This window comes from Sorex fumeus, unplaced genomic scaffold (genome assembly GCF_029834395.1).
Source record: "Sorex fumeus unplaced genomic scaffold, SorFum_2.1 ptg000024l, whole genome shotgun sequence".
In the NCBI taxonomy this organism is placed as follows: domain Eukaryota; kingdom Metazoa; phylum Chordata; class Mammalia; order Eulipotyphla; family Soricidae; genus Sorex; species Sorex fumeus.
This window is the reverse complement of record NW_026606081.1, coordinates 8943879-8969874: the sequence shown is the minus strand read 5'-3', so window position 1 is coordinate 8969874 and position 25996 is coordinate 8943879. Positions and strand designations below refer to the sequence as shown.

The following is a 25996-nucleotide window of genomic DNA, read 5'->3' as shown; positions in this document are numbered from 1 at the left end:
GTTTTGGTTTAATGTACGGATCCTTACAGGACTTCTTGCTTTTTTTTTTTTTTTATTTTTTTTTCCCTCTGAACTATTTATTGTGCCATTACTTTTTTTTTTATTTATTTATTGAATCACTGTGGGAAAGGTTACAAAGCTTTCAGGTTTATGTCTCAGTCATGCAAATATCAAACACATTTCCCTTTACCAATACTTATTTTTTACCATGAAGAACCCCAATAAAACCCCACCCCCACCCCTCCCCGTCCCTGTGAGGCAGATGAATTCTAGTTAACACTCTATCTGCTTTGATTGGATTCATTGTTTCAATAAAAGATTCACCACTATTATTTAGAGTTTACCCCCCCCCCCCCAATCAGACATGCTCAAAAAGCATTGTGAAGTGATTTGCTTTCTACAGCTGGGTTCAAGAATTAAATGTTGGTTTTGGATTTCTGCTATTTTACCTATTGACCCTGGAAGTATTTCTACTGAAAGTCAGATAGTTAAGAAATTGGTTTCTGTGTTCTGGAGTCGTGGCCGTGCTGGAGAGCCGCTCGCGGGGGGCAACCGGTGGCCTCGGTAGGTCGCGAAGGGCGGACCGAAACGCCCCCCTTCCCATGAGGTTTTAGTTGCCCCCACACTCCCGGCTCATACCTGCTGTCCACAAGGCTCCCATGTGGCCGCCATCTTTCTTTCCAGAGAGGAGAGGGCGAATGGGGCAACACCCTTTCCCCTCCGGCAGACTTGATGGCCTGGATCAATGCATAGTCCGTTCACTTTTCTGCTCCAAGCTGCTGGGTTCTGCATTAAGTCCTTGTGCTTCTGGGGCCGTGGCCGTGCTGGAGAGCCGCTCGTGGGGGGCAACTGGTGACCTCGGTAGGGCGACTTTTTATTTTTTAATTTATTTTAGACACCCTTATTTGCAATACTGTTGCTGATAGGGTTTCATGCATCACTGTTCCAACATCATTTCTGCCACCAGTTCCCCCTTCCCCCCACCCCGCCCCACACCTGCTGTGAAAATGATAAGCTCAATTTCATACATCAGTTCTCAGGTTTTGTTACTTTTGCAAGTTTGTTATTCTGCTACTGTGTTTCTTTACATCCTAACATTTATGAAACACCTCATTTTTTAAATTTTTAACATTTAAAAAAATTGAATTACCATGAGATACAGTTACAAGCTTTCATGATTGAGTTTCAGTCATACAATGATCAAACACCCATCCCTCCACTGTGTACATTTTCCACAATCAATGTTCCCAGTATCCCTCCTGCCACCCCCACCCCATCTCACCCCTTGCCTCTGTGACAGACACCTTCATTCCTTCTCGCTCTACTTTTGGACATTATGGTATTGCAATAAATACTTAGAGGCCATCATGTTTGGTCCTTAGTCTACTTTCAGCATGCATCTTCCATCCTGAGCGATCCCTCCAACCATCATTGACTTAGTGATTCCTTCTCTATCCCAACTGCCTTTTCCCCCAGCTCATGAGGCAGGCTTCCAAACCACAGAGCGATCCTTCGGGTACTTGTCGCTATTGTCCTTAGGTGTTAGTGAGAGACATCGTTCTGTATCTGTCCTTCTGGTTGACTTCACTTAGCATGATCCCCTCTAGATCCATCCATGTAGTAGTAAATTGTATAGTTTCAACTTTTCTTGTGACCAAGTAATATTCCATTGTGTATATACACCATAATGTTATCCAGTCATCTGTTCTTGGACACTTAACTTTTTTTTCCAGATTTTGGCTATTGTAAATAGTGCTGTAATGACTATAGTAACACAAGTGTCCTAGAGATTTTATTTTTTTTACCTTTGGGTAGATGCCAAGAAGCTAAGATATTTATAAAGCACAATTATCCAAGTAATGTTTTCAGTGTCCATTCTGACCAGGACTCACATGTTCCAGGAATTGGGCACAGCCAACATGGTCCCTGGAAGAGTCTATGGTTCTCCCCAACTTTGATGTGGGCAGGGACACTCCAAAACAGTGAGCAAGTAGGTCCATGGATGTTCCAGGTGATTCTTTATATGTTTTTAGCCACGTTCTGAGGTGCTCAGGGCTTACTACTGGTTCTGTGCTTAGAAATCACACCTGGAGGTTCTGGGGGAACCATATGAGGTACCAGGGATTTAATCAGCATTGGTCATATACAAGGCAAACGTTCTACCAGCTGTACTATCACTTTGGAACATGTTTGGGTGATTCTTGACCAATCAGAATCAAAGGGTAATTACTAACCTGAAAAGGTGGTGACACATAATCTCTAGTGCCAGGGATTATCCAGGGTCTGCCTTGGTGCTGGGGCTGCTAGGGCAACATTCAACCATGTTAGGGTACCCTACCCCCTGCACCATCTTCCTGACCCCAAGAGCTTCATTTCTTAAACTGTGTTGTGACCCTATATGAGATCATGTTATCAAACATGGAAACTGTGAAAAAGATAGCAACAGAAGGACTGGAGAAATAGCACGGTGAGTAGGGCGCTTGCCTTGCATGTGCTAGTTCGGATTGGCTCCCTGGTATCTCATATGGTCCCTTGAGCACTGCCAGCAGTAATTTCTGAGTATGGAGCGAGGAGTTACCCATGAGCACTGCTGGGCGTGACCCCCAAACAAAACAAAATAAAACAAGAAAATGGTAACGTTTTCTGAATGTACAACAGCCAAAAAATGAATTCAAGATGAATTGCGCTCTGAACCCAAGGGTTTCTGGTTTCACTTGTCTGTGTCACCTTTCTCAGACCAGAAAGGGTCAGGAATGGAAAAGTTTCAGAAGCCCTGGTACAGAGCCTAGACTCCTAAACTGGGGGCCATTGGGGTTGTATGACTCTTTTCAGGGATTCACACCAGGCTGTGCTCAGGTCTTACTCTTGGCTCTGCACTCAGAGATCACTCCTGGGAGACTTAGGTGACCACAAAGAGTGCCAGGGACCATACCCAGGGTTGACAGATCAATGTGAATTCAATTTATTCATTTATTTATTTTTAAAAAATTTAATTGAATCATTGCGAGATAGTTACAGTTTTCACGTTTGAGTTTTGGTCACACAATGATCAAATACCCATCTCTTTACCAGTGCACATCTTCCACCACCAAAATCCCCAGTATTCCCCCCAATCCCAACCCTCCCCCCTGCCTGTGGCAGATAATTTCCACAATACTCTCTCTCTCTCTACTTTTATTACATTCAATATTTCTATACCAGTCCCACCATTATTATTTGGAATTTTCCTACCACCACTCAAACCTGCTGAAAAGGCAATGCTAGACCATTTGTTTTGTGTTTCTTGTTATGAATAGCTTATTATGTCATGTGACTGCTCTCTAATTAGGATCTGGAGAGATCTCTGCATCAAGCTGCTCAGTGGCCAGGGTCAGTTCACGGGGGATCATCTCAGGGTCCCATCGGAGTGGGGAGGGGAGAGGAGGAGAGGGACCGACTCCTCCCCTGTCCCGTGAGGCCTGGCATTTGCTATTACTGCTCCCATGTACCTGGGCTTCTCATTGAGTTCTGGAATATGGTGGCCACTAGATTCCTAGGGGACAGGCAGAGAGACAGCACCTGCCCCCGGTCTGGAGTAGCCCGGCTAAAGTGGCCTATTGCAAAGTTCAGAGACATTTCTGCGGCAAGCTGCTCGGTTCCGAGATTTGTTTGTGTGTCTCTTTTCAGTCTTTGGAGTCACCTCCCTAGCCCTCGAAACTTTTCCTCTTTCCATCAGGACAACAATGACTGGAGCCTCTTACTTGGCCATGAGCAATAATCAATACAACACCTTTCACCACTCAAGCTCAGACCAGATCTCAATTTCCATCAGCTGTCAGCGCTTTCATCAAAGATGTGTCTGGTGGCACATCCAGCTTCAATGCTCTCCTGCTCTTCCACTCAAACTACTAATGTGGCCCACAGGGCTGTGCACAGCCTGTCCCCTGCCTTTCCTTCTTGCCCCATCTCACCTCTCTCTAGTTGTCCACACTCTAAGCCCAGATGAACTCACATGAGCCAGACTCCCGCCATGTACTGCAGTGCCTGAACTGATCCACCGTCAGGTCCCTCTGTGCTCAGGAGTCCTCCTTCCTGGCTCTCAGCCCTCTCTCTGATAGGAGAGATATCATCAGTATGGCCACTGCTGTTCCCTGAAACATTTGTCTCATGTTAGGGTCCCTCAAGTTGGGTCACAGTCCAACAGGTCATCAGACACTGCCCTGTACACGGAGGACCAGGACAGACAACAGAAAAGGCAAAGCCCTCCTTTCCAGGAGGTGGCAGTGTTGACCACGCAACTTAGAGACTTTGTCCTTCAGTGGCTGCAAGACATTTTCCGTGTCCCTTTCTCCTTGTCCTTAGTCTGAAATGCTTATGTGGGAGCTAGAACTGGGTACAATTTCATGCAATGTCTGGATGGTCCTTACAATAATTTTGTCTCAGGACACGCATGTCCTTGGTGAGCTTTTGGGAAGAGGAGGGTAGACCATACTCAAGGGGGTCAATGCGGCTGCCCTCTTAAGCTCAACAGTGACACATTCTTCTCCTCCCCCAACAGCTCTCAAGGCAGCAAGTTTGACAAAGATGGGGTCTGCCCCTTCACTGGGCATTTCCCCAGCAATGCCCAGCCATGCCTGGCCTGGGAGTCTGCTGTGGGAGCTGAGACTGAGTGAAAAGTCAGGTCCATGTGATCATGAGGCTCATGTCTCCGAAGACAGGGACCAGTTCAGTAACCTACACAGCTACAGGGGACATTTGTGGTTATTGTGCTAATGCCAATTGGGCGGGGGCATGGAAGAGAAGTTCTGTTGATTTGGGGGTTTTATCTATTTTCTTTCTTTCTTTCTTTCTTTCTTTCTTTCTTTCTTTCTTTCTTTCTTTCTTTCTTTCTTCCTTATTTGACTTCTGAGCATCTGGCAGTGCTCAGGGGAAATTTATTGCTTTGTGCTCAGGAATGACTTTTTTGGGCCACACCCAGCGACATTCAAGGGTTCCTCCTGGCTCTGCAATCAGGAGTTACTCCTGGCGGTGTTTGGGGGACCATATGGGATGCTGGGGATTGAACCCGGATTGGCTGCATGCAAGGCAAACACCTTCCCCATTGTACTATCACTCTGGCCCCTCAGGAGTGACCTTTGACAGTGCACTGGGGACCAATGCAGTGTCAGAAATTAAGCCACGGTCAGCTGTAGGCAAAGCAAACTCCCTATATTATTCCCCCATGCCCAAGCCATCAACCTCACTGTCCTTGTTTGTTTGTTTGTTTTGTTTTAACAAAGAAGGAAACAAAATCCTAGAGGTTAGAAGACTGGTCCAGGGTGACATACTGGTGAGCTGCAGTGTGAATTCAGCATGAAGCTGCTGCCTGCGGGGGGCGGGGGGCAGGGACGGTGGTGTCATGGCTGCAAGGTATTGGCATCTACCATTAGCTCTTGCTTTTCACTTTCTGGGTGCACGAGTAGTAGATCTGCTCTTGAAAGTTAAGACTCAAAGCATAACTAGGAAAGAGGTACTGACCCACAGAGTGCATGGGTTTCTTTCTGGGATGGCTTTTCACGGAAAGCGGTGGGCCTTTTACTGGAGTAAATCGCCAGAACACCACCGCAGTGCATTGAGCTTTTTAGAGAGGTGAGCCATGTCAGAAGATGCTCCCTTTTCCCTCAAAGGTGCCCTTGGGCCTCCAGAGAGGAGCCTAGCTACTGCTGCTTGGGATTCTTCCTGATTTGGTGAGGAATCCACTAGATGGCAGGTTTCAGCTGTGCATTACAATCCGCTTCCTTCCACGGGAAGCAAACTTTCAAGACAGTGAGGACTGGGTGAAATAATTGCAGGCTTTTGCTGAAAGTAGACTGTAGACCAAACACGATTCCTACTCAATTCCCCTTTTGCAAACCACAGCACCCCAAAGGAGAGAGAGAACAAAAGGGAATGCCCTGCCACAGAGGCAGGGTGGGATTGGGGGCATGGGGGGTGGGAGGGCTACTGGGATTAGTGGTGGTGGAGAATGGGTACTGGTGGAGGGATGGGTACTCGATCACTGTATAACTGAAACCCAAGCACAGAAATTTGTAAGTCTACAACTGTACCTCATGGTGTTTCACTAATAAAAATTTTAAAAAAATAACTGCACGCTTATACCAGGAGTTCATTCATTGTTCTAGGCTCCTCATAATAATGGGTTAATGTTATTTTTCAAAAAACACAGAATTTTATCTTCCAACAACAACAAAAAAATGGGGGCAACATTTGTAAATTTCTGTGCTCCACATGGATCAGCGCTTCAGTGGCAGCACAGAGTCTGGCTGAGTCTCCCTTTCTGAGCACTGGGCTTTTTTGCTTGTTTGAATAAAGGCCACACACAGGCAGTGCTCAGGAGAGCCAGCCTTGTGCTCCTCAGGGGCTCAGATTTTAACTTAGGGCCCTGGCACATACGAAGCCAGTGCTCTACTTCCTTAGCTCTCTGCCCAGCCCCACTGGGCATGTTGAACAACTTGCTTCCTCAAAGGCTAACCCTAATTGTCAGGGAGACAGTGTCTTCATATGCTGATTTGTCTATTTTTAAATTCCATGAGTAATTTTATGTTCTAGTTTGTATTACATCAAGTAATATAAACTATTTTAGGCTTCCTAAAGGAGCAGGCTTGGGAGTTGGGTGGGAAACTGGGGACATTGATGGAGGGAAGGTTAAAAAAAAATTCCAGACTCAGTTCATCTCAGATTGTGCAGGTCTCTGCTCTCTTTTAAGCTCAGAAACAGCACAGCTATTTTCTGAGCGTAGTTGTCAGCATTTACTGAATGCTGTTTTACCTGCTCCATCTGTTCCATCTTCTTCCTGATTTTCCCTTTACCTTCCTCTCCTTTCCCCACCTTTCCTTAAGAATTTAGTCCCTAGGGGCTGGAGCAATAGTACAGCGGGTAGGGTGTTTGCCTTGCATGCAGCCAACCTGGTTCGATTCCCAGAATCCCATATGGTCCCTTGAACACCACCAGGAGTAATTCCTGAGTGCATGAGCCAGGAGTATCCCCTGAGCATTGTCGAGTGTGACCCAAAAAGCCAAAAAAAAAAATAGGGGAAAAAAAAGAATTTAGTTCCTATGTCCTCTGATTATTTTCTTTAACATTGCTTTCTTTAGCATGGACTTGGTTCCAGGGCCTATGTGAGGTAGCTGCTGGGGCTGCTATGAGGAGCCAGCCAGGCATGACCTCAGCACCTGTAGGACATTACAGTGAGAGGCCAGTCAATGAGCAGAACCTTGCCAGCAGAAGGACAAGGTCAGGGAAGTGCTTGCAAGGTAATGAAGGTAATAGGACAAGAATGTGAGGAAGTCCTAGTAGAAAAAAAAGGAATTCTGCCTTTCTTCAGAGAAAAGGTTGAGCGTGTGGAGCTTTGTGGGTGGAAAAGGGAGGAGGAAAGATGAGGAACCAAGGAGAGATGATGGAGGAGTCATATGTGAAGGGCCTGGGTAGCCAAGAGGAGGAATTAACAATAAAATCTGAGCACAATTGTGAATTGTGACATACAGCCTTTAAGAATGGAGGGTCATGGAAAATGCAACATGTGGGGCTGGAGCGATAGCACAGTGGGTACGGCATTTGCCTTGCATGTGGCCAACCTGGGTTAGATTCCCAGCATCCTTTATGGTCCCCCGAGCACTGCCAGGAGTAATTTCTGAGTGCAAAGCCAGGGGTAACTCCTGTGCATAGCCAGGTGTGACCCAAAAAGAAAAAAAATAAAGAAAAAAGAAAATGCAGCATAAGGGTTGTACCTCCCAACTAAGCATGGTGTGAGTGTTATTACTCCCTACTGCCTTTGCAGAACAATTCACTTCCCAGGTTCAGATATGCCCCGACCTTGTTCCTTGTTTTCATTAAACTAGTGTCTATGGACAGCTTTTGGATCTGACCATTTGAAAAACTAGTTTATTTGTTGGGGATGGAGGGGCGTTCCCAGAAGTGGAAAACCCAAGGGAAATACAGTGCTGGGGCTCACTGAGCCATCTCCCTGGCCCCGTGAGAATGTTGGAAGTGTTGCTTTGATTTTGTTGATAATAAAAGCAACATTAATAGAAGAATATTCTGGACATCTGGTCGACCTCTGCTGACCCATCAACATGATCTATTTCTATCTTCTTTGGCAACCCTTCTTTTCCAATCTCATCAGAACACACTCCCAGAGTTAGGACTAAGATATTCTGGGCACAAGCTGAGCCAGGGAGGAAAGTAAGAAGAGACTGAGACGAAGTAACTGGGAAGAGGGATTAAATATAAATCCACACTGGAGATTTGAGGGAGGCTCTGAGAAACTCTTGCAGTGGGATAAACAGACACGGCTCATAAATTCCTGCACCTGTGTAAATCAGGTCTAGGCATTGTCTTTCAGGATATCTCTGAGGTGTCTGGTGGGATGTTAGAGTTTTTCAGTCAAGATCTGTCAGTTGGGAAGAATGGGTGGGCCCAGGAGAGCTCCGTTGGCTGGTGCCTCTGAAAGCAAACAACGCCTGGAGAGAAGGGAAGGCATCTGGGTTTTCATTTGGCTCTGTGGGCAGCAGCTCACTCCACCCAGAGACAACACAAAGGAAGGGTGGGCCCCTGCAACAGCCATTGGGCGCCTGGCCAGCTAATCCTCCTCCCCAGCAACTCGGGCAGAGTGATCTGGAGACATTTTAAGAGAAAAAGGAAGAGACTTAGATGTGTTTATAAACATACAACTCCCACTGTTGAAAAAAAAAAATCCACCCAGACTTTGGAAATTATTGTGGACTGGGTTTTGTGGTACTGAAAAAGATATCCTTTTTTAACTTTCAATTTTATTGGCTGTTGGTTAAAGAGTTATAAAATTCGCCTTTTATCTGTGAACAACCAGGTACTGTTCTTTTGCCTTCCAGCTTACCTGGTGGTGCCATTTGATCTAATTTGCAGTGGAAAATCAAAAGCATATACTGAAGCCAAACTTTCTTCAAAAGCTCTTCCTCCAAAAGAATTGCATTAAATAACCAGTTTTAAATGGGGGGCGTTTTCTCCCCACACTCAATGGCACCAGTATCAGAACCCTCAAGATTTATTTTCCGAGATGTCTCCTAGGGGGCAGCAGAATATGGCTTCTCTGGGTATGAGCAACATTCTGTCTGTGTTTGGGTTGCAGAAACACACAGCTCTATTCTTTCAGGATGTGGGTGGGGAACACTAGCAGAATCAGTCTCATTGTATTATCAGAAAGGAATGAGATCATGTCAGTAAAGCACTGGGCACCAATACGCCAGTATTTTTGTTCACAACACTTTACCCAAAGGAAATAAACCACAAGTAAATATCTAGTTTTTCAGGAATTGTCTTATAATGCTAGAAGTGCTCACAAATCTACAGATTAATGGTTTTCAAATTCGCTTCTTCTGGGCAGTTGAATATCAAAGAGTTTTAAAAGGTGGCGACACATTTTATCATTTTTGGGAATGTGTTTTCTGTTAACTCTGGTTTGTATGGGTGATGGGGGTTGGGGCAGAGACCTGGCAGTGTTCAGGAGACCATATGTGATGCCAGGGATTGAACCAGGATCAGTCATATGTAAGGCAAGTGACTCTTAACCCAGGTACTATTTTTTCAGAAATTTATTTATTGAATCACCATGAGAACAGTTACAAAGCTTTTCAGTTCAAGTCTCGGTCAGTCATACAATGATCAAATAACCATCCCTTCACCAGTGTACATTTTCCACCACCAAGAACCCCAGTATACCCCCCTCCCACCCATTCCCCGCCTATGTGGCAGAGTTCCACTTTACTCTCTCTCTCTCTGTTGATCACATTCAAATATTACGACAAAAGACCCAACATTATTATTTGGAATTTTCCCCAACATTCAGACCTGCCAAAAAGACATCATTAGATTATTTGTTTTCTGTTGCTGATTATGAAGAGCATATAATGTCGTGTGGCCACAATAGTGGCCACGCAAATTTGGATTTCTGATATTTTAGTAATAAACCTAGAGGAATTACTGCCAAAAGCCCCTGGGTTCCAAGATTGGTTTGTGTGCCCCTGGGATCATGGTTGTTCAGAAGCCAGAGGAAGCGTTTGAGGGTGGCAACCCGGAGCATTGTCATGGTGGGGAGCAGGGCCGATCTCAACCCCATCCCACGAGGCCCCATGTGCCTCGTCAAAGCAGTCTCATAACCCCGGTACTATTTCTCCAGCACTTATTCATTCTCATTTTAGAAGAATGCTTCATTCATGCCACTGGGTGTGACCCCATAACAAAACAAACAACAAAAACCCCAAAGTGTTTTAGTACTTGAAGTTCAGTACTTGCCTTGCATGTGAATGACCCTGCTTCGAATCACTGGTACTGTACACAGACCCCTGCTCTGCTGGGTCACTTCTGAGCACAGAACCATGTTCTGTGTGCCTGGACATGGAGTAGCCCTGGAGTAGACTCATTGAGATCCAAAAGCCAAAAACTTTTTTAAAAACAAAAATTAAGTGTTTTTAACTATCAGTTTGGTATGTTTCTGTCACTGTCACTGTCCTCCCGTTGTTCATCGATTTGCTCGAGCGGGCCCAGTAATGCCTCCATTGGAGACTTTGTTGTTACTGTGTTTGGCATATCGAATACATCACAGGTAGCTTGCCAGGCTCTGCCGTGCGGGCGAGATACTCTCAGTAGCTTGCCGGGCTCTCTGAGAGGGGCGGAGGAATCGAACTCGGGTCGGCCATGTTGGCTGCGTGCAAGGCAAACACCCTACCGCTGTTCTATCGCTCCAGCCCTTTGGTATGTTTATGTATTATAATTTGATTGTCCATATAATAGTGACTTATTACATCACTATCAATTTTGTTGTCTTTATTCACTATACTGACATTCGCAGCCGTGCAACATCTTATTATCTCTTTTTTACTTTGGAAAACCCGGCAGGCTACTGAAAGTATCCTGCCTGCATGGCAGAGACTGGCAAACTTCCCATGTCGTACTCAATATGCCCAATACCAGTAACAGTGACAGGTCTCATTCTCCTAGCACTGAAAGAACATTGAATATGGCTCTTTTAAAATCTCAGGGCTAATTGGACAGTCAGGCTTGGGCCCACAGTGACAAAACTTGTTGGGCCTCACGGGATGGGGGTGGAGCCGGTTCTGTCCTCCCCACCCCAACGAGACCCCAAGTCCTCGTCCAAGAACGGCCTCTCTGGCTCCTGATCAAGCTGCTTAACGGCCATGATCCCAGAGACTCAGAAACAAATCTCGAAACCCAGTGGCTTTTGGCAGAAATGCGTTAAACCCCAAAATAGGTTACTGTTGCTGGGCCACCCCAGGGGAAAGGGTGTTGTCTTTCCGCCTGCTTCCCCGTGGCGGCTCGGTGGTCATCATCATTCAGAGGCCATTGGACAGTCAGGTTTGGGCCCACAGTGATGAGACATTTTGGGCCTCACAGGATGGGGGTGGAGCCGGTCCTGTCCTCCCCGCCCCAACGAGACCCCAAGTCATCGCTCATGAACGGCCCTTCTGGCTCCTGATCAAGCTGCTTAATGACCATGATCCCAGAGACTCAGGAGCAAACGTTGGAACCCAGCAGGTTTTGGCAGAAATCCCTCCAGATTTAAGTGTTAAAATTTTGAAATTTCAAAATCGCGTGCCCACTACTGCAGCCATGCGACATCATATGTTATTCATAACCAGCAATAGAAAACAAATTGTCTACTGTTGCCTTTTCAGCAGATGGGAGTGTTGGGGTAAAATCTCAAATAATAATGGTAGGTCTGGTGTCAAAATATTGAATGTGATCAAAGTAGAGAGAGAGTAATGTGGAAATCATCTGCCCCACAGTTAGAGGGAGGGTGAGGGATGGGGGTACACTGGGGTTATTGGGGGGTGGAAAATGGGCACTGGTAAAGGTATGGGTGTTTCATTGTATGACCGAGACTTAGACCCAAAAGCTTTGTAACTGCCCTCACGGTGATTCAATAAATAAAATTATAAAAAAAATTTAAAAAAGTAAGGTGGAGTTCATGCACAATTCAATCAGCTAACCAGTGGCTTAATAAATAACAGTACTCCTACATAAAAAAAAACTAAGAAGTAAAACCAAAATTCTATCTACAAAAAAAAATCTCAGGGCTAGGAAGAAGGAGACATTACTGGTGCCTGCTCGAGGCAATCGACGAACAACAGGATGATCGTGATGGTGATTCACTATACTGTGCATTTGATATCTATGGTTTATTTGCGGCTTGTAGTAAGTTTTTTACCTTTAATCTCTATCTCTTGGGGCTGAAGTTTGGCACCAAGATAAAGTTTGACATCACTGGGTGTGCCCTCCTCACCCCCAAACAAAACAAAACAAAACAAAACAAAACCCTCTTATCCATCCCTCTTCCCTCAATAAAAACCATTCTACTCTTTTTGGGGAAGTGAGGAGAGATTGGTAGCCACACTTGGTGATCCTCAGGGCTGACTTTTGGCTCTGTACTCAGGGGTCACAGTTGATGGTGCTCAAGGGACCATCTGCAGTGCCATGGATTGACCCAGAAAGCCTTACCTGCTGCACTTTCTCTCTGGCCCTACTCTTCTATTTTTTTTAAGTTTGACTCAGTGCTTTTCTTTTTCTTTTCTGACTTATCTCAGTGAGCATAATATGCTCCAGGTTCATCCATGTCACGAACTCCAGGATATCCTCCTCTCTCATGGCTGAGTAATGTGATAAATGTGGGAATGTGGATAACTTGTCAAAATCCTGAGTTCCTTTGAGTTCCTTTGGGAAATTCTGGAGGCAGAATGGCTAGACTACACGTCTACTTAAAATAGTTTTAGGACGGGGAGGCAGAGAGCTGGTCCAACAGGCTAGCACACAGACTTTGCCTGGAAGAGACTGGGGTTTGCTCCCCAGCATCAATTGGGTTGCTGAGCACCACGCAAGCAGTTTCTGAGCTTGGAGGAGCCCCTGAGCATCACCACGTTTGACTCTAAAACTACAACAAACAGAGCAAAGTTTTAGGAGGAGCTGGAAAGATAGCTCAAAGGACTAGAGCTCCTGTCTGGCTTGAACAAGACCCCAGGGTTCAATTTCTGGTTCTACATGGCACCTCTGAGCACCACTAAAGATTTCCCTGTAGCTCACAGCACTGCAGGATGTGGCACTGCTGGACCCGAGTAGCCCTGCTTTGCTGGGCCCAACCACTGGGTTCTCTGGGATGCACGGCAGGACCAGGAGTTGCCAGGAGAGATGCCTGGACTGCCAGCCACACAGTGGAAACCAATAACCCCATTTAAAAAAATCACCAGAAAATGCAGTTACAAAGCTGTTCATGATTGTGTTTCAGTCAGACAATGTCCCAATACTCATTCTTTCACCAGTGTACACTTCCTACCTCAGGATCCCCAATTTCCTCCCCCGCCAACTGCCTCCCCACAGCCTGCCTTTATGCTTTATGGCAGGTCCTTCTCTCTCTCTCTCTCTTTCTCTCTCTCTCTCTCTCTCTCTCTCTCTTTCACTCTCTCTCCCTCTTTCATTCTCTCACTTTCTCCCTTTCTCTTTCCCCTCCTTCTCTCTCTCTCTCACTCTCTCTCCCTCTTTCATTCTCTCACTTTCTCCCTTTCCCCTCCTTCTCTCTCTCTCTTTCTCTTTCTCTCTCTCTCTCTCTCTCACACACACACACACACACACACCCTCACTTTCCCTTTCCCCCCAATTTAAAAAAAATTTTTGTTAGTGAATCACCATGGGCTACAGTTACAGACTTACAAACTTTCGTGCTTGCATTTCAGTCATATAATGATCAAGTACCCATCCCTCTACCAGTGCCCATTCTCCACCACTATTTATCCCAATATCCCTTCCTCTTCCCCCAATTTTTTAAAGTTACTTCCATATTATTTAGGTAATTGATGGGTTGAGGCTTCTCAGCAGCAATGCAGAGGGATGCCTTTCCAGGAGCCTGTTGTCTCGGTGATGATGGCTCTTCTCCCTGGGAGGCACTGACATCTCTTTGTGGCTTTCATCACCATTTCCTGATGACAAGTGCCCTGTTGATCACCTTTTCCTGTATCCCATTGGCTGTCCTCTCTGGACAAATGTCGACTGAGTTCTTCGACCTGTTTTCAAATTTTTTGCCTTGAGTTGGTGAAATTCTTGCACATGTTGATTATAATCTCCTGATATAGAATCTGGACATTTTCCCCCCCTTCTCTCCACTTACCAATTGTCTTTTTGGTTAAGGAGAAGCTTTTGCGTTTGATATAGCTCCATTTATTGACATCTGCTTTTGTTGTCTGTGTTTTGGGTGTCAGGACAAGATCAAAACAAGGCCAAAATTTCTTACTTTTCTCTCCCACAGTTTTTATAGTGTCAGGTCTTATGCTTCAATTTTTGACACATTTCATGATATTGTTTTTGAGTGGCTGGAGCGATAGCATAGCAGTAAGGCGTTTGCCTTACGCGCAGCCAGCCATGGCCGAGCCGGGTTCGATTCCTCCACCCTTCTCAGAGAACCTGGCAAGCTACCGAGAGTATCTCGCCCGCAAGGCAAAGCCTGGCAAGCTACCCATGATGTATTCAATATGCCAAACACAGTAACAACAAGTTTCACAATGGAGACGTTACTGGGCCCGCTCGATAAAATCGATGAACAACGGGAGGACAGTTTTTGAGTGGTGTGAGATAGGGGTTTGATATCATTGACCTTTCCCCTAGTTTTCCAGTACAATTTGTTGGAAAGTGTCCTTTCTCCTTTAGGTATACTTAGCTCTCTTGTTGAATATAAGTTAACCATATAAAATGGGATTTTATTTTGGGCTCACTATCTGTTCCATGATTGTATTAATTATTTTTGTAAAAACTGCCAGTACAAGGGTATTTTTGTTACCATGACTTTGTAATATAGTTTTTTTTTTCATTTTTCATCATCCTGTTATTCGTCGATTGCCTCGAGCAGGCCCCAGTAACGTCTCTTTCATCCTAGCCCTGAGATTATATTCAAGGCTATTTAGGAAAGTGAGACCCATCATTGTTACTGGTATTTGGCATATTTGGTACGCCACGGGGAGTTTGCCAGACTCTGCCCTGTGGGCAGGCTACATTCGATAGCCTATTAAACTATTGTAATATAGTCTTAAACTATTGTAATATAGTTTAAGACCCACAAATACAATACCTCTGGCTTTGTTTATTCCCCACCCTCCTTAGGATCACAAAACTATTTTTGATAATGTAGTAAACTTTGTTGAAATGAATTTGTACTTTCACAGTGGGTAGGAATTTACTTTGTATGCATTCAACCTGGGTTCAACTCCCGGTACCCATATGATCCCCTGAGCCCACCAGAAGTGATCCCTGAGAGCAGAGTCAGGAGTAATCATGATCATGAGCACCACTGGGTATGATCCTTAAACAAAACAAAACAAAAGAAAAGAGAATCTGAACTTTCAGTATAATGTTTACTGACTATATTTTTCGAATGAAAACCTACATTAAACACACACACACACACACACACACACATAGAGAGAGAGACATGTGAGTAAAGTCTGAGATTAACTGGGCAAAAATCATAGTTTTTTGTTTTATTTTTTGTAAAGTATTTAACAGTATAAATAGAACTGTTAAACGGTATGTTAAAGGAAGCACTGTCGCACTGTCCTCCCGTTGTTCATCGATTTGCTTGAGTGGGCCCAGTAACAACTCCATTTTGAGACTTGTTATTACTGTGCTTGGCGTATTGAATACGTGACAGGGAGCTTGCCAGGCTTTGCTGTGCGGGCGAGATACTCTTGGTAGCTTGCCGGGCTCTCTGAGAGGGGCGGAGGAATCGAACTTGGGTCGGCAGGGTCAGCCGTGTGCAAGGCAAATGCCCTACCCGCTGTGCTATGGCTCCAGCCTGTTAAAGAAAGGAGTATGAAAAGAGGGATAGAGGATAAAGGGGAAAATGTCCACACTGGACATTTTAACCCACACTGGGGGTAAGTGTGGAGAATAGCACTTTTGTAAAAAATTTGTATTTAAGAAGAACAAAACTGTCAGAACTTGGCTTGTGGTTTAGGGACTCAGTTCCCTCAAGAGTAAGATCTATCCGGAGAGCCGGCTGGGGGCGGGCAGGGGGGCGGGCAGGTGAGCTGTCAGGGCCTTCTGGAATCTGCAGATAGCTCCTTGGTGGAGCCCTCCTACTTCCCAGGTCTGTCCTCCCAGTGCTGGGGCTCCTGTCACTTCCCCTTGCTTGGGGCTCTGTTGTTGATTGCACCGGCCAGATCCTGACATGGGTGGGTGGGAACTGCCTTTCAGCCCCCTCCCACTGTCCAGACCCTATTCCCACCCTCCACCATCTGTCTTTTAAAGCCTCGGGGCTTTCGAGGGAAAAGAAGGGGGCTCTGTGCCCCTTTCCTGCAGAGTCCCATTAGGAGCTGGACTTTGCATCTGGGCCAGGCAGGAACATGCAACCTGTGGCCCAACCCAGAGTAAAAGGAGACCATGTCCTCATCCATTTGTCTGAGTGGCTCACGGCCTGGTAGGTGGGGCATCATCTGGGGGCACACTAAGGCACAAGCAACTATCCAAGTGAAGTTCAGGTGGATGCAGCAAATGAGTTGAAAGTCTTCAACTGAGGAGAGGGCAAGAGAGGGATGGCGGGGGTGAGGGTGAAGGTGACGATTAGTGGAGGGGGGGAGGAAGGGGAGGGAGAGGGAGAGGGTTAAACCTCATTTACAGGTAAAGACAATCTTCCTTCCCCAAAAGACATCCCCCAAGTGGTCCTGACCACAGGCAGTTTATGAACCAGAGGAATAATAGACACACAAATCTGATGCAGTATCACAGTCACAATGGGTGACTTGAGGTCAAGTCTCGGTGCCCGGGGACTGACCGGAAGAAGGCGGTGGCCAGCTGGGGCTGGGCAGGCAAATGGATGGGTGGAGTGACTGATTACTGAGCTGGAGGAAACTGGACCTTGGAGATAAGATGGAGTGATGTGGAAAGAAGAGCCAGGGAGATGAGCCCTAAATCTCCCCAAGGGATTGCCACACAACCTGGGGTGACCCAGCCTGAGCCCTGCATTTTACAAATGATGAGGTTAGACTAAATGGAGTTTGGGGCCTTTCTTGAGCTTACATTGCTTTCCTTTGTAAATGCAAAATCCACTTGAACTAATTCCTAGCACCCTCTGGTCTGCAGAAAGAAAGGAGTCAGATTTACCCTGCAAGGGCCACTGGGATGAACAGTCACCTGGTAAACATGGGCAAGACTTCTGTGTGTCTTTTGTGTGTCTCTGCTGTAAATTCATCATTCCAGGTGCTATAGGTGGGCAGGATACACAAGCTGGGGCTTAGCGCCAGCACCTTAGTAACCCACAGTTGTGTTTCTGCTGCAGGTGGTGAAGGCTTGCCCTATTGTCTAGTCTTGTTCCTCGCTCCCCTCCAGGGCCTGTGCTCCACTGACTGTGTGGCTGTGAACTCAGCTAAAAGCAACTGGAGGATTGTTTTCTTTCATGTTACCCACAGAAAAAGAACCGATGGGCTTGTTCATCATGTGAATGATTAGGATGACCAGACAAGTACAAAGGCCACTGCTAGCCCTAAATACCAGTATCATGTGACTGGCAAGTTCGAAAGACGACTTTGCTATAATTCTGTGACAACGGGTGACTTGTTATTTATGTAAATTTCTTTGATGAGTATATGTGTTAGCAGTATCTTACCACCACCCATAAGCTATCTCTGAGGCCCGATGGTACAGAGTTAAGGCACTTCGATCCCCAGCACTCATGGTGCCCCAAGCACCACTAGCAGCAAACCATGAAATGGCCACAGAAGCAACCCTTGAGCACTCCCAGATATTACCCCTGCCTGCCCCGACCAGAATAAACAAACGAGCTTCATCAAGGCTGGGATTGGCTCTGTGTTTGGAGTGACAGACACATGTTTCCTCTGGGGCCAGTGGGAAGCACGCCAGGCCCTCTTTCCCAGACTCCTGGGGGTTCCTGTGCAGCTCTGACTCTAACTGGCGTGTGACCTGGGGAGGTCCACTTGACCCCGTAAAATGAGGGGTCCAATCAGCTTGCTGGGGTCTCTCCTAGTTCCCGAGGGACTCTTGCTTCATTCAGTCAGATGACTTGGGGCTAAGCATTAAGAAGCGCTGGACAGATTGCTAGCTTCAGCCTCACTCACTGCGTCCTGCTGTGCTGGCCCCAGAGTCCTCGACGTGCTGTCTGTGGACCACTGTGCTCTGGGAACGCTCTGGTTGATTGAGGCAAGGGCAGGTGGGGCAGCTGCAAGGAAGGAATCATTTTCCAGGAGAAAGCCGGGAGTGGAGTCATACCACAAAGCAATGTGTGTGTGAGTGTGAGTGTGTGTGTGTGTGTGTGTGTGTGTGTGTGTGTGCATGCTCATACCTCAGTGTTCACGACCAAGACATTAAGGTTTGAGAATATTACACAGTGTTTATAGGTGAAACCTTCTTGAACTTTTTAACCCCTTTTTACCCGAGGGAATACACAGACACAAGTGTGTGTGTGTGTGTGTGTGTGTGTGTGTTCACACACACGCACACATACTTGGAGGTGATGTCCAGCAGTGCTCAGGGCTATTTAAGGCTCTGTGCTCAGGAGTGACGCCTTGTGGTGTTCAGGGGACCATGCGAGGTGCTGGAGATTGAATGGATCTGCTGTAAGCAAAGGCAAATGCCTTAAACTTTATGCTCTCTCTGACTTGCCCAAGAACTGTTTGTTTGATCATAGGTGTATGTACATAAATCAAACATTTTTTTAATGGGGTAAAGATGAAATTTTATTTATGTATTTTTTCTTTTTTGGTCACACCCGGGAATGCACAGGGGTTACTCCTGGCTCTGTACTCAGGAATTACACCTGGTGGTACTTGGGGGACCATATGGGATGCTGGGACTTGAATCCGGGTCAGCCGCATGCAAGGCAAATGCCCTACCTGCTGCACTATTGCTCTAGTCCTCAAACTTTTTTTTTTATGTAGGACTACTGCTATTTATTCAGCCACTGATTAGACTGATTGAATTGTGCATGAACTCCACCTTACTCTTTCTCCCCATTTTTTATAATTTTGTTTATTGAATCACCATGAGAGCAGTTACAAAGCTTTTGGTTTGAAGTCTCAGTCATACAATGAAACACCCATACCTTCACCAGTGCCCATTCTCCACCACCAAAAACCCCAGTATACCCCAATACCACACCATCCTCCTACCTGTGGAGCAGATGATTTCCAAATTACTCTCTATACTTTGATTACATTCAACATTTCAACACCACAGCCACCATTATTATTTGGGATTATACCCCAACACTCAGATCTGCCGAAAAGGCAACAGTAGACAATTTGTTTTCTATTGCTGGTTATGAATAACATATGATGTCACGTGTCTGCAGTAGTGGCCGCGTGATTTTGAAATTCCGAAATTTTAACACTTAAATCTGGAAGGATTTCTTGCCAAAACCTGCTGGGTTCCGAGATTTGTTCCTGAGTCTCTGGGATCATGGCCATTACACAGCTTGATCAGGAGTCAGAGAGGGCGTCCATGGGTGGCGACTCGTTGGGGCAGGGAGGAAAGGGCCGGCTCCACCCCATCCTGCGTGTCTCATCACTGTAGACCCAGACCTGACTGTCCAATGGCCTCTGTAAGATGGTGGCCACCGAGCCACCAAGGGGGAGAGGGCAGAGGGACAGCACCCTTTCCCCCCTGGGGTGGCCCGGCGACAGTAACCTACTGCACGGTCTGGACACATTTCTGCCAAAAGCCTCTGGGTTTCAAGATTTGTTTCTGAGTCTCTGGGATCATGACCATTAAGCAGCTTGATCAGGAGCCAGAGAGGCCATTCGTGGGCTGCGGACTCAGGGTCTTGTTGGGATGGGGAGGAAAGAGTCGGCTCCACCCCCATCCCGTGAGGCCCCACGTGTCTCTTCACAGTGGGCCCAAACTGGACTGTCCAGTGGCCTCTGGAGGATGAAGGCCACTGGGCCGCCAGGGGGAAAAGGTCAAGGCACGAAACCTATTCCTACCTGGGGTGTCCCAGCACTGGTAGCCTACTGCAGGAAGTGGATGCATTTCTGCCAGAAGCCATTGGGTTTTGAGATTTGTTTCTGAGTCTCTGGGATCATGGCCCTTAAGCAGTTCGATCAGGAATCAGAGAGGCCATGCCTCCAGTTATGTAGCTGAGCCGGAGGTAGTTTGTGGGTGTGTCTCCCACATACCTAACTTTTGGCCCTTTACTTTCTTGGTAAACTTTGCCCTAAGTTTTTGGGGTCTGGCCAAAGGCACAAAAGCAGTTTTGGGGTATCTGGAAGTCTGAAAGCACCATGAGGCTGCTGATGCACTCACCTCACAGGTACAGATTGACCTGCTGGCGGCACCATACCTCTGAACATTTTCTTATATTAAATCTTACATTTATTTTGTAAATGTTCGGGCTCAGTGTTGAGTGTGGCTGGTTGGAGATGAGGGCCAAGAGGGAGGTGATGGCACAGCACAGGCACCTTGGTGATTAGGCAGGGGCTATGCTGGGCTTTGAGTGCAGTCCAAGAGTCTTCCTTTGGAAGGCTGGAGGTAATGACTTTTTGGAAAATACATCTGACCATTTTGCATGTCTCTAACAGGGGTGGAGGAACATTTTTTCCAAAAGGACTATTTGTCAGCAGATAGATGTAAGGGATGGAAGAGAGATGGACAGTTTACATTACAGTTCAGCCTAGGTGACAGATGGAGTTGAGGGTCCTTTAAGCAGTAGGGAAGCAGACTGGTAGATGGTACAGGGGCAAGCCCCTTGCTTTGCTCGAGCTGACCCCCATTCAGTCCCTGGCACCCTCGATGCTCCCCTGAGCACTGCCAAGAATGACTCAGGAGCACACGCTGATGTCAGCATGTACAACTGGTGGCTCACACTTGAATGTGGCTTAACACAAATTGTGTTCAATGTCGTTGTTCTAAGTGGTAAAGGGGGGAAACATATATTTCATCCCACTGTGACAATGTAGTGGATAATCCAGTAATGTCTAACTTGGAGGGGGCACTAACGCCAATGCTGTGCTAAGTCTCCAACTTCCTGGACGGGCAGTGTGCAATGCCCACATGCCTGAGGAGGTTCCTAGGAGGTAACTGTTTCTGAGGAGGAAAGTGTTCCTGAGGAGGTAACTGTTCCCGAGGTGGTTTCTGTTCCTGAGGAGGTAAGTGTTCCTGTACTCATCACTCTTCTTGAGGAGGAAACTCTTTCTGAGGGAATGGCTGTCCCTGTGGTCACTCCAGGGCTAGGCTGTGAAGACGAGTCCTCTAGTGAAGGAGTCTGGAACTGATTCAATGCCATGAAGGTGACTCCCAGTCCTCAGCGCACCTGTGCTTGGCTGGACCCCTCTTCACTCTGTCCTGGCCTCCTCCTGTCTCCCAGCCATGGGTCTGGGTGGCTGGAATGCAAGGCAGCTGTGTACACACTCTGAGTTCTTTTTTTTTTTTCTTTTTGGGTCACACCCAGCGATGCACAGGGGTTACTCCTGGCTCTGCACTCAAGAGTTACTTCTGGTGGTGCTCAGGGGACCATATGGGATGCTGGGAATCGAACCCGGGTTGGCCACGTGCAAGGCAAATGCCCTACCCGCTGTCCTATCTCTCCAGTCCATCTGAGTCCTTTCTTTAGGTGAGCACTCAGCTTTCTACATCTCCCTTGGCCTCCTCTTTGACCCCTTGGAGCCTTGAGCCCATAGACCCCATTAACCACTACTGTGACCACCCTACCCCCCCGGTCTGGACCCTCACACTAAATTTGCATGTAAGCATATATGGAACCCCTGACTCACTGGCCTCTAGCCCTGAGCTAACCTCCTGCCCTTAGCTGATAGAAACGGGAGTCCCACCATTGTCACCTGGCCACTGCTCCTGATGAGATGTACAGGGGTCCCTAAATCTGTTTTTCCTCTGAGAGGGCCCCATAATAGAGGACCTTTCCAGGGAGGAAGCTTCTGGCCTCCACTGGTGGATGGAGGGGACTCTGGTGCCTTGGAAGCCCTGCCGTGTCCCCCACCCCCACCCCAAGTTTTGAACACGCACTTATTGAAACCAGGACTGGCTCCCTGGAATTCAGAAGAAAATTCCAGAGACACATTGATGGGCTCTGATATGTTTACAGCTGCCTCCCAGCACAAGAAAATTATTCTTTTGCTTTTCACTGTGTTGCAGCAGTGCTGCTTGGTGTGTTTACTTCTCTTGCCGGGGTTTTGCTAGTGGCTGGAAAAGAATGGTCCTGGGTGAAGCCCCTCCTGCACTATTCTGCAGGGCTGAAGTCCTGGTACCACTCAGGGTACACTCTGCCCACAGAGCCTGGGTCAGTTTCTGGCTCCTGGGGGGGAAGCTCCATGGCCGAGATGAGGCCATTAGCAGAAAGAACAGTCGAAATCCAGGCATTTCAACTGTGATCCGGCTCAATAGTTTCCTGTCTTACATTATTTGCATGAAAGAGGGGGTGGGAAAAGCCAGAAATGTTTTCCAGGGCATTTCCTTCCTTCCACCCCCTATCCTGCTACAGATACAGCCAGAAGATTTCATGGCAGTGGAGGGTCTGTCCCACAGGGCTGAGTTTTCATGTCCGTCTTGAGGGGGAGTGACAGTGGCTCTCTGTCGCCACTGTGCAAATGTGGAGCCAGAGATCGGGCTCAATGCACTAATTAATTCCTTCATGATCTTAGTTTCTTTTCTTTTTTTCCCCTTTGGTTTTGGGCTCACCCCTGGTGGCACTCAAGGATTATTCCTGGCTCTGTACTTAGGCTCAATTCTGGTGGGCTCAGGGGACCCTTTGGCGCTGAGAATTGCAGCTGCCAGGAATGCGCTCCAGTACTTTGAACCATCTCCCTGGCCCTGGCCCCAACTTTCATATCAAGCCTGTCACAAATTTCCTCATAGAAAATACTCTTTGAAAGGCTTTCATTCCACTGGCCTCTCGGGTCCCTTCCCGCCTCGTCCGGCTTCCCATTCCTGCTCTTTCCTCTGAGGGGGCTCATCTCTTCCCAGAGGATGGTGCCGTAGGGGGAAGGCTGAAGTGCGTGCACCCCCTCCTCCCGCTGCTCTCTGCCTTACAGGCTGTGACTTTGCCCTTGCTGCTTGTCTGTACTGGATGAATTGAACTGTTGCCTCTGTCCTTGGCTCCATGGAGTAACCAGGTCCTCCCAGCCCTGTGAGGCTTGTGACTTCCGGGGAGAGGGCACAGAGAACACGCTGCCTCCCAGACCTCGGAGTCCTGCCCTCTGAAAGTCCAGATCTTCTCACCTCCTCCTCTGCCAAGCTGCCCCCAGGCCCCTGCCCGCTCCCAGCATTCCTCTGACTGGGAGCCGCTTTTAGGGCCCCTTTGGTCTTCCCAGGCCCCTTCACACTACCGCCCTAATTGGATTTTAATACCATCAAGCCTACTTTCTGGCTTTTACTACCGGCTCTGTGGGGTGTGGATTATCTGTCCTGGCTGCAGTTGTAGTATTCCCAGGAAGACTACTAGTCTGCAATGAGATGTGTAATTAGATATAATTAGAATAGCACAAAGATCGAGGCATGGAATGCATTATGTGTGTTTCATTATGGGAAGAAGAGTGGGTGTTTGGCACCTCCCTGAGCTAAGGAAGAGGCTCTCAGCTATTCACCTGTGGGTCTCAGAGGAGTCACTTCTGTGACTCAGTTTCTTCACCTGTACTGCTCTTCCGAGTTCTTCCTAGTTCTGACACTGGTTCAATTTGATTTCAAGCCGCTTGCTCCTGGAGGTCTGGCTGTGTCCTCTGTGCACAGATTTGTTGCTTAGAGAAGAAAAATAAACAGGGCAAGGCCCCTCCCTTTCAAATTGGAACCATCTATTGTAACGACAGGAAGTGGGGGGGGGGGGTTATCCGAGGAATAGAGAACAAGGGGACCAGTGATCTCACCAGGAGAAAGCTGGGAGATTCCGGAGAGTTGATTCTAATGAGATGCTTCCTGCAGGAGGAGAGATTTCCGCTGCCTTTGTGGGAGGCAGTGGATAGTGGGAGAAGGGGAGCCTGAGGCAGGCATGTGGGCAGAGCCGCGATGGGGGGTCACCAGCCGGGCCTGCCTCCCATGTGCTAAATATAGAGGGTGAGCCTGTGGGTACTGCTGCTGCCGACTCCAGCTGAGACGCACGTGGAGCTCCCAGGGCAGCAACCTCCCAGGAAGATCTGTCTGGACTGCTGTCACACTGCAGGATGGTTCCTGATCAGCACCATCCTGTGGAATAAGGGCTTGATGTTGAGGCCCAGCGAGATGACACATAGGACTGGAGCACATGCTTAGGATGTGGGGACACTAGGTTTGATCCCAGCACCACAGGGACCCCAGAGCGCTGAGCCAGATGTAACTCCCCCACCAAAACCCCACTCAAATAATAGTTACCTACTTCGGTCTCGAAAAAGAACAGAAGGGCTTTATGGTTATATTCACGTGCATCAACACAAAAGCACAAGATAAAAAGGAATCAGAAAACTAGAAACTGTAGGGTGAGCCCAGAGAAGTGCAATAATGCCCGAAGACCTTCCCTTTGTCGCCCGTGATGGCCTGCACTGCTGGCAGCAGCTTAGCTACAGATGCATCTTGTTTTGTCACCAGTTTTAATTTTAAAAGAATAACATTGCTCTGGAGCGGTAGCACAGCGGGTAGGGCGTTTGCCTTGCACGCAGCCAACATGGCCGACGCGAGTTCGATTCCTCCGCCCCTCTCAGAGAGCCCGGCAAGCTACCAAGAGTATTCGATATGCCAGACACAGTAACAACAAAGTCTCCAATGGAGACGTTACTGGGCCCGCTCGAGCAAATCGACGATCAACGGGAGGGCCTTTACCTTTACCTTTACCTTAACATTGCTCTCGGAGATTCCATGCTCAGATTCAGACTGAGCCTTCATTGCCAGAGATTTGAGATCATGCTTTTTAGTCATGCTAACTGTTCTTTTGTGAACAGATTATAGGAAGAGGGGGGAGATGAGAGAGAGAGAGAGAAAGGAGAGAGAGGGAGGGAGGGAGAGAGAGAGAGAGAGGGACTAGAAGGTAAGGCCTGGCACTGCTTCCTCTAAACCTATTTCAATTCCTGGCATTGCATAAGATACCTGAGCATTACAGAGTGTGACCCCAAATAATAATAAATGGACAGATTATAAACAAGAGCACATGCCCAGGGCCTGTGTCTATGGCCAATGTCGCTAATGTACCTTTGATTTTTTTTTTTCTGTAGTGGATATTTTTGGGCCATACCTGGTAATGGGGCTAGAGCGATAGCACAGCAGTAGGATGTTTGCCTTGAACGCAGCCAGCCCGGCCAAGCCGGGTTCAATTCCTCCACCCCCTCTCGAAGAGCCCGCAAACTACCGAGAGTATCTCGCCCGCACGGCAAAGCCTGGCAAGCTACCCGTGGCATATTCGATATGCCAAACACAGTAACAACAAGTCTCATGATAGAGATGTTACTGGACCCGCTCAAGCAAATCGATGAACAACGGGAGGACCTGGTAGTGTTTTGGGGGCCACATCTGGTAAGCTCAGTGCTTACTCCTGGAGGGCTCAGGGGACCATATGTAGTTCTGAGGATCAAACCCAGGTTGGCATCATACAAGGCAAGTGTCCTACAGCCCTGACTTTTTTTTTTTTTTTCAAATAGAAAACCCAAGCTTTGAGGTAGAAGAGCATTCGCTCACTTTGAAAACAGAGCTTCCAATGCTATTGCCTCTTAGGAAAGGCTTTGCTCTCTGCTTCCCTTCTCTCCGTCCCATGTGTGCTTGTGCCACCTGGGAGACCTCCCCATGCAGCGTCCGGGCTGGAGCTGAACCCAGCAGAGTGTGCCCTGTGCCTGCGAGTTCTCAGACAGCTACCCCCCTCTCTCCTTGACTCCCAGTGTGAAGCAGCACGCACGCTATGGCCAGCTGATCCTGGTCAACTCCACCTCGGCTGACACAGGCGAGTTCAGCTGCTGGGGGCAGCTCTGTGATGGCTACATCTGCAGGCGGGATGAGGCCAAGACGGGCTCCACCTACATATTTTTTACAGGTA

The 25996-nt window shown here is 47.5% G+C and overlaps 1 protein-coding gene across 1 annotated transcript in view; it reads left to right on the top strand.

Moving 5' to 3' along the window:
- PDGFRL (platelet derived growth factor receptor like) overlaps positions 1–25996 on the top strand; it is a 52512-nt gene that overhangs the window by 16784 nt on the left and 9732 nt on the right. The window contains exon 3 of the mRNA XM_056114343.1: positions 25842–25993. Within this exon, the coding sequence (XP_055970318.1) occupies positions 25842–25993 (152 nt within the window). The remainder of the gene's footprint in view (positions 1–25841; positions 25994–25996) is intronic.